Source organism: Diceros bicornis, chromosome 7 (genome assembly GCF_020826845.1).
Source record: "Diceros bicornis minor isolate mBicDic1 chromosome 7, mDicBic1.mat.cur, whole genome shotgun sequence".
In the NCBI taxonomy this organism is placed as follows: domain Eukaryota; kingdom Metazoa; phylum Chordata; class Mammalia; order Perissodactyla; family Rhinocerotidae; genus Diceros; species Diceros bicornis.
Window position 1 is genome coordinate 63,374,732 of NC_080746.1, and position 9,609 is coordinate 63,384,340.

Sequence of the window (9,609 nt, forward strand, 5' to 3'; positions counted from 1 at the left end):
TAAATGCTTTGAACTTCATAATCCCTTATGAGTAAAGAAGCTTTGAAGAATATGGAATTTCAAAAGAGATGGTCCTTACCTACATGAGCATACGAGTACCCTTTCAAAAGAAGTAGAAGAATAAAAGTCACATGAAAACATTTCCTATGGCCAGACCTCTGCTTTCATTTGGAGGATTTTCTACTGACTTAATGATCTCAACCTGGCTAAAAGAACTCTAATTTCTCAGAAGACTCTATTTAAATATTATGAGAACTATTGTTTCCCTTCAGCAAAAACCTAATGACACTTTCTTGTATCTGCTTGGTTTTCACTCCATACACAATAGGGTTCATTGTGGGAGGCATGAGTAGATAGAGGTTAGCCATAATAATGTGTATGTGTGGAGGAATTGTGTGTCCCCCAAAACGATGTGTAAAGAAGGTGAAGAAAGCTGGGACATAGGTGATGACTATGGCACAGATGTGGGCAGTACAGGTGCTGAAAGTTCTCTGTCGAGCATCTGCTGATGACAGACTCACAACTGCACGAAGAATCATGGTATAGGATATCGTGATGCAGAAGATATCAAAGCCCCCAATCAAGAGGGCGACCATTAAACCATAGATGACATTGATTTTAACATTGCCACAGGATATCTTAGCCACAGACATGTGGTCACAGTACGTATGGGGTATGACATTGCCCCTGCAGTATGGCAGGCGCTTGGTGAGGAAAATGAAAGGGATAACAAGCATTACACCTCTAAGAAAAGTGAGGAGCCCGGCCTTGGCAATGACTGAATTAGTGAGGATAGTGGCATAGCGCAGGGGGTAGCAAATGGCCACATAGCGGTCCAGGGCCATGAGCATGAGCACCCCAGACTCCATCCCAGTGAAGGTGTGCACAAAGAACATCTGGGCCAGGCAGGCCTTAAAATCAATCTCCTTGAGATTGAACCACAATATGCAGAGGGTGTTGGGAAGAGTGCTGGTACACATGAGGACATCCGTGAAGGAAAGAAGGGCTAGGAAGATGTACATAGGTCTGTGTAAGCCTTCTTCAAAGTAGATAAGGAACATAAGGCCAAAGTTCCCTGTAATGGCAATGCTGTACATGGTACACAGGGGGAAAGAGATCCACAGGTGCACTTCTTCCAGCCCAGGGATGCCATTGAGGATGAATGAAGCTGGAATTAGGCTGGTGCCATTTGGAAATGACATAATGACTGATGAAAGTTCATGGTACAGCAGTTACAGAACTGCTCTGTAAGCAGAAAAATAAAAAATAAAATAAATTCAGAGAGTAATTGACAAGCAGGATTTTCTTCCCCATGATGGCTAATTAGTTTTTTTTGTACATCAATCACCATATATAGTCTCTTGTGTTGAATACATAACATATACACTGTTTCAGTCCATGCCTTAAGCATTAGACATTCATAAAATGAACTAAGTCTAGTTAATGTGCTAGATCTAGATGTGTCTTGTTTTTATCATGTAATCCACTCTGCAGGCTGAAGTTGATCACTAACTGACCAACTGTACTGTATGACCAAGAGGTGATTAAATATTTGTTGTGTTCTAGGTGCTCACCATCTTAATCAGAGATGCCTATTCCATTCTGAAAGGTTAGCAACCTTTAATGGTTCTCATGGGTTCACTTTTCAAAGTTGATCAGTCTTACCTCGTGGACATACTGACAATGATTTCAACTAGTTTTAGCCCAAATCTTCACCTCTTTCAGTTTTAACAAAACTTAAACGCATAAAACTGTAAATCAACCCCTGTGCCAAATCTTTCTTTAAGAAAAATCATAGAATGATATTAAAGGTAGAAAAATAACAGTCCCCTTCCTAATATCGAAAGGCCACCTATTAGTTCCTTTGATCAGTTCCACAATAAATAGATATGGAAGATTCATTGGAAATGTGATAGCTTAGAGAAGTTAGTGTTTTCCTAAGGTTATAGTCTAGTCCAGTGGACTCTAGAGTCTAATCCAATGAAAATAGAGATACTTATCATCTTAAACTAAAACAATTGACATTTCCTATAGAACATAGAAGTTTATTTTCTATGCATATCACAACTTCAGAAAACCATAGAATCAAATATTTCTCCGGCTACATAATCTTCAAAGCTAAGCTTTTTGGAATAAAAGAGATACTCAATATATTTTTTTAAGTCCATAGAAAAAGAAGCTGTGGGAGAAGAAGGACTGATCAAACACTTATGAACAGTAAGGAGGAGAATATTTGGTGTGATAATACATTATAATAGACAATAACGAATTTATGACCATAGGATGGATGCAGGTAGAATGCACAAGTCTGAAAAAGTGGGTTATATTGCGCTGGAATGTGCTGATTAGAAAAAAATGTACAAGTACTGTAATAAGGCACATAGTCCTATATAAGAGGCTATTGGATAAAAAATAAATAGTGTCTTTGAATCCAAAATATCAATGTTGAAATTGAGAGTACCTGCTGGACATCTGAGGGGGACCCACCTGCCACTTGAGGTATCTCTGTTGGAAATTTAAGGTTGTGTAAAATTGGTTCTCCTTTCTTCATGTGTCCTTTATAAAATTTTATGTCCTTATTCTTTAAAAGATAAAGGCTGAGTAGATGAAATCTAGGGGTCCTTTGAATTGAAGAATGATTCAAATATCATAATCACAATGTGAAAAAAGAAGCAGTTCCCTAAAAGGAAAAGTAGATGAGAAACAGAGAAAATTATGAAATAAGGCTGTCATCTTTTTCTTTTTTCTACAATATAAATTGTTTTCTCTCAGAGATACTGTTTTTAGCTTTCACACTTAGTAGGATTGATTACCTCTTTTTAGAATAATCCTCACATAGATTATGTTTCAGTAGTTAAAACACGAATGTTTTATCCAAAGTGAAATTGGACCATCCAAGCCAGTCTATAAAAGCAGCCTTGTGGTAGGGTACATCTTGCTTTTCAAAAGTGAGGAGAATAACATTATCTGACAACTCCCTTATTCCTCTTCCTCCCTCGGGTATCCTAATCTGCACCCACTCCTTTAATAAGAAGAATATGCCCCATTTCTGAAATCTGCTCACCCTGAAAGCTACTGGAATTCTTCAACAAACTGAAGATATATCCACGGATTGAGTCATATTCATGTCTATATGATGCCCTTGGCCCTGCAGGAGAGATAGAAGACTTATATTGAGACTACGTGTAAGAAGGTGGATGAGGGGGCATTTCCATTCTGTGTGTGTGTGTGTGATATATTCTGAATTTGGGGAACTGGTAAATCTTAATTGTTACTATCACTTTCTACTATAGTCTCAGAGGAGAAGTGATCATCCATGTGTTTTTAATGTGTAAAAAGAAGAGTTAGGAATAAGATATATCTGAGTTAAGAACCCTGGCTCAGCCATTGGGAATTGCTTAGGAATTATTTTGTCCCAAGTCGTAGTCTAGGACTCCAGAGGGCATGACTTTTTATAGGTGCAACAAAGAATCTGTAGATGTGAAACTATTTGGACTTTCAGAATTCAATCCTTTTGGGAGACAGACCTGTCTTCTACTTTTTTAAAAACTTAGCACGATATCATGTACAAAATTGTTACTGCGAAAAAAATATTTTTGGTGAAAAATTAAATAACTTTGGTATGCAAACAATTGAGTTTTATATGTGATCTTGATTTTAGTGCCTGATAAATTTACTTACTAATTTTAACAATTTTATGTACAGATTATTTTGGAATATCTAGATATATACCATGTCATGGTAGATGAAGAACATTTTCTTCTCCTTTTCCAATTTTTTTTTTTGCATTTTTTTCTTGCCTCATTGAACTGGCTAGGATATCTCTCCCGTGCGATGTTTAACAGGAGGAGTGATCAGCGATATCTTTGTTTCATTATTGATGACTAGATTTAGTGAAGCCAAGTACAGGTAGAGAAACCTGGTTCCGAACAGTCATATGAAACGTAGACTTATGCTATAAATGCAGAAGCACAGCTGTGAAATGATAAAAAAATATTATAAAATAAAAACAAGTCACTTCTTCTGAATAAATCATATTTTGCTAACCGCTTGGTAACATACAGTGATTTGTAGTAGTGTGCATGTGCCTCCTAGTAGATAAAACTCACTTGGACTTTCAAATATACCCCCATATAAAACCTGAAAGGATTGTTTGGGATGTTTAGGAAAGTGTAATTCATTATGGAGAAGATAATTCTGGATTAACATCAAATAATTGACCATTGTCTACGATACTTGCTATACATTTTTATAGATGCTGTTTTTCCTAGCTCTATGAAATATAATTAGCATATAACACTGTGTAAGTTTAATGTGTACAGTGTGATGATTTGATATAGATGTATATTGCAAAATATTTACCACAAAAGGTTAGTTAACACATCCTTCACCTCACATAATTACCATTTTGTTGTCTTATTATCGTGAGAACATCAAAGCTTTATTCTTATAGCAACTTTCAAGTACACGATACAGTACTTTTTAACTATAGTCACGCAGCTGTACATTAGATCCTCAGAACTTATTCATATTTATAACTGCAATTTTTTACCCTTTGGCCAGCATGTCCCAATTTTCCCCACCCCTTAGTCCCTAGTGTCCAACATTCTACTCTTTTTCTACGAATCTGATGTTTTTAGATTCCACATACGAGTGATATCATATAGTATTTGTTTTTCTCTGTCTGATGTATCTCATTTAGCATACTTCTCTCAAGGTCCATTTATGTTGTGGCAAATGACAGGATTTCCTTCTTCCCCATGGCTGAATAACATTCCATTGTACATATACCACATTTTCTTTATCCATTCCTCCATCCACGGACACTTCAGTTCTTTCCCTGTCTTGGCCTATTGTGAACAGTGCTTCAGTGAACATGGGAGTGCAGATTTCTCTTTGAAATAATGATTTCATCTCCTTCGGATCTATACCCAGAAGTGAAATTGTTGGATCATATGATAGTCCTACTTTTAAATTTTTGAGGAACCTCCACATTGTTTTCCATAGTGACTATCCCAATTTAAATTCCCACTAACATTTCACCAGGGTTCCCTTCTGTCCTCATCAGAACTTGTTATCTGCTGTCTTTTTGATAATAGCTGTTCCAACAGGTGTGAGGTAATATCTAATTGTAGATTTAATTTGTGTTTCTCTGATGATTAGCGATGTTGAGCACCTTTCCAGGCACTTGTGGGCCATTTTTATGTCTTCTTTGAAAAATATCTATTCAAGTCCTCTGCACATTATTAGTAAAATTGTTATTTTTTTTGCTAGAATAGTATGAGATACTTATATATTTTGGATATTAGCTCCTTATCAGATACATGGTTTGAAAATACCTTTTCCCAGTCTGTAGGTTGCGTTTTCATTTTGCTGATTGTTTCTTTTGCTGTGCAGAAGGTTTTAATTTGATGTAGTCCCACTTGACTTTTGTTTTTGTTCTGATGCCTTTGGTGCCATATCCAAAAAAAATCATTGCCAAGATAGATATTAAGGAGTTTTTCCGCTATGTTTTCGTCTAGAAATTTTATGATTTCAGATAGTACATTTACGCCCATAATCCATTTTGTGTTAATTTTTGTGAGTGGTGTAAGATAGGGGTCTAGTTTCATTCTTTCACATGTGGATATCCAGTTTTCCAGGGGCCACTTATTGAAAAGACTATCCTTTCCTCATTGATTATTTTTGACTCTCTTGTCATATATTAGTTGACCATATATGTATGGGTTTATTTGCAGTCTTTTGACTGTGTTCCATTGGTTTATGTGTCTGTTTTTAAGCCAATGCCATACTGTTTTGATTACTATAGCTTTCTAATATAGTTTGAAATCAGGAAGTGTGATACCTTCACCTTTGTTCTTATGATTGCTTTGGCTATTTGGGGTCTTTTGTAATTCCAGAAAAAATTTAGGGTTGTTTTATTCTATTGCTGTGAAAAAAATCCCATTGGAATTTTGATAGGTATTGCATTGAATCTATAGAAGGATTTAGGTGGTATGGATATTTTAACATTAACTCTTTTGTCCATGATCATGAAACATCTTTCCATTTATTTGTGTTTTCTTCAAATTCTTTTATCAATGTCCTGTAATTTTTGGTGTATAGATCTTTCTCTTGCTTGGTTAAATTTATTCCTAATTTTTTAATTGTTTTTGATGCTATTGTAAATGGGAATGTTTTCTTTATATCTCTTTCAGATAGTTCACTGTTACTATACAGAAATGCAACTTATTTTCGTATGCTGATGTTTTATCCTGAAACTTGACTGATTTTTTATATTATGTCTAACAGTTTTTTGGTGGAGTCCTTAGGATTTTCAAGATACAAGGTCATGTCATCAGGAGATAGAGACAATTTTACATCTTCCTTTCCAATTTTGATGTCTTTTATTTCTTCTTCTTTCTAAATTGCTCTGGCTAGGACTTGCAGTACAATGTTGACTAAACATAGTGACAGTGGGCATCCAAGCCTTGTTCCTGATCTTAGAATGAAAGAAGGCTTTCAGGCTTTCACTGTTGAATAAGGTGAGGCTATGTGTTTGTCATACATGGCCTTTATTATGTTAAGGTATATTCCTCCTATTACCTACTTTGTTAGGAGTTTTTATCATGAAAGGATGTTGAATTTCGTCAAATACCTTTGCTTCATCTATTGAGATGATCATATTATTTTTGTCTGTCATTCCATTAATGTGATCTATCACATTTATTGATTTGCATATGTTGAAACATCCTTGCATCCCAGAGATGAATCCACTTGATCATGGTGTATGATCCTTTTAATGTGTTGTTCAATTCAGTCTGCTAGTATTTTGTTGAGACTTTTTGTATCTATATTCATCAGGGATATTGGCCTGTAGTTTTCTTTTCTTGTAGTGTTCTTATCTGGCTTTGGTATCTTGGTAATGCTGGCCTCATGAAATGAATTTGGGAGTGTTCAAGTGGTGATGTCTCTTGCACAGATATTCTTAACGAGCTGAAAGATGTTCCCTTCTATTCCAACATCACTCAGATATTTTTTTTCTTATGAATAGATTTTAAATGTTATAATATTATTAACTTGCATCTATTGGGGTGATCATATGATCAGTCTTAATTTTATTGATAACATATTGATTTATGTTAATTATTATTTATCTCAACTTTATAATATATAATTCACATGCTCTAAAATGCACAGATTGTAAAGATACCATTTAAGAAATTTTGATAGATATATACATCTATGCAACTACTATATAATTATATTATAGAAATTTTCATCATCCCCTAAAATTTCCTTGTGCCCCTTTCAGTCAATCCTCACCCACACTTCAAGTTCCAGATAACTCTTGATTTGCTTTGTAACACTGTATATTAGATTAGTGATCCTAGATGTTAGCATACATGAGGTAATATAGTACGCTCTTTTGTGTCTCCTTTCTTTCGCCCAGCATAATATTTGTAATATTCATTCATGTAATTTTCAGTATTAGTGGTTTATTCTTTATAAACTGCTTCTAGTATGCCATCGTATGGATTTACTACTATTTGTTTACTCACTCACCTGCGTTATTGGATTTTCCTTTGTTTCCTGATTGGGGCTATTATAGATAACTAATTGTAGACCTTCATGGGCAAGTCTTCATATAGACACATGTTTTTAGTTTTATTAGATAAACGTCTAGGAGTGGAATTGTTGAGTCATATAGTAGGTGCATGTTTAAGTTTTCATGAAACTGGCAAAGTGCTTTGCGAAGTGATTTTAACATTTTACATTCCCACCGACAGTATATGGAAGTCCAAGTAATCCGTCCACATTCTCACCAACACTTATTATGGTCAGTCTTTTTAATTTCAAACATGCTAGTGTGTGTATAGGGATATCTCACTGTGATTTTGCTTTGTGCTTCCCTGATGGCTAATGATAGCGGGCATTTTGGGGGGTTCTTGTCTCTTGTACATCTTCCTTGGTGAAGTGTTTGTTCAAATATTTTTCCATTTTTATTTGGTTTATTTGAATTATTATTACTGAATTGAAAACCTTCATTATGTATTATGAATGAAAGTCATTATTAAGATGCATTTATTGCAAGTCTTTTCTCTCTCACTTTCTAATTTGTCTTTTCCTACAGCATATTACTAATAGTATCTTACAAAGAGTACTTTTTAATTTTAATGATGAACATCTCACCAAATTTTTGTTTTATGTTTTATACTTTTTGTTTCCTAGCTAAGAAATATTGCGTAGCTCAAGGACATTAAGACATCTCTTAAGTTTTCATCTAGAGGTTCTGTAATTTTAGCTTCTAGTTTAATTATGTGCTCCATATTCAGGTAATTTTTGTGTATGCAGTGAGGTAAGGGCAGTGATTCATTTGTTCCTAGGGACCCAAAATTGTTCCAGTACCACTTGGAAAACCAATTCATCCTACTACGTATTTTCATCCCTTTGTTGAAAATCAATTGACCATATATGTGTGAGTCTATTTCTGGACTCTCTTTTCTGTTTATTTTCTTTTTATTCCCATCCTTATATTATCACTAAGTTATCGTGATTACTGTAGCCTTATAAGTCTTTAAATTAGTTAATATAAGCCCTCTATATTTGTTCTTTCTTTTTAAAGATTTCTTTATATATTCTTTGTCCTTTCCATTTCCATAGATATTTTAGTTTAATTTTTTTTAATTTTTTGTTTATTACAGTAACATTGGTTTATGACATTGTAGAAATTTCAGGTGTACATCATTGTACTTCTATTTCTGCATAGATTACATCATGTTCACCACCAAAATACTAATTACAACCCATCACCACACACAAGTACCGAATTATCCCTTTCACCCTCCTCCCTCCCCCCTTCCTCTCTGGTAACCACCAATCCAATCTCTGGAATACTACTCAGCCATAAGAAACGATGAAATCCAGCCATTTGTGACAACACGGATGGACATTGAGAGTATAATGCAAAGTGAAATAAGTCAGAGGGAGAAGGTCAAATACCGTATGATTTCCTTCATTAGGTTGTAGATAATAACTACAATAAACAATCACATGGTTTAATTTTTTATACTTATAAAAATCTTTCCTGGATTTTTATGAGAATTGCATTGAACCGATAGATTAATTTGAGAAAAATGGTATTTTAACACTCTCAAATCTTCTAATCCTTGAACATATTAAATTTATTTATTTAGATCTTCTTGAACTCTCTTAGTAATGTTCTGTAGCATAGTGTAAAGATCTTGCAAATATTTTATTAAATACGTACATAAGGGTTTTATCAATTTTGAACCTATGATAAATCATTTTGATTTTTTTTATACTTTCAATTTCCTATTGTTGATTGCCGTTAAATATAAATAAAGTTCATTTTAGTCTTATTTACTTTTCTTATTTTGGTATTTAGTGAATTTTCTTTTTCTTCTAGATTTTAAAGTAAAACTTCAGATAACTGAATTTACATACTATTATAAGTATTTAGATCTGCTAATTTCTCTCTAAACAATGTTTTTCTGTTTCCCTCAAATCTTGATAGACAGAAATATGCTCATTTTCTGTATGAGTTCTTTTTTTTTTTTTTTTTTTTTGAGGAAGATCAGCCCTGAGCTAACATCCATGCTAATCCTC

The 9,609-nt window shown here is 34.3% G+C and overlaps 1 protein-coding gene across 1 annotated transcript; it reads right to left on the reverse strand.

Moving 5' to 3' along the window:
- Positions 1-239: 239 nt before the first annotated feature.
- On the reverse strand, positions 240-1,202 carry LOC131408076 (olfactory receptor 52N1). Its single transcript, XM_058544639.1, has one exon. The coding sequence runs from the start codon at positions 1,200-1,202 to the stop codon at positions 240-242; it is 963 nt and encodes a 320-aa protein (XP_058400622.1).
- Between the last annotated feature and the right edge of the window lie 8,407 nt (positions 1,203-9,609).

Bases quoted from the DNA above. Each gene is read 5' to 3' on its own strand.
- LOC131408076 (XM_058544639.1), bottom strand. From the start codon at position 1,202: ATGTCATTTCCAAATGGCACCAGCCTAATTCCAGCTTCATTCATCCTC.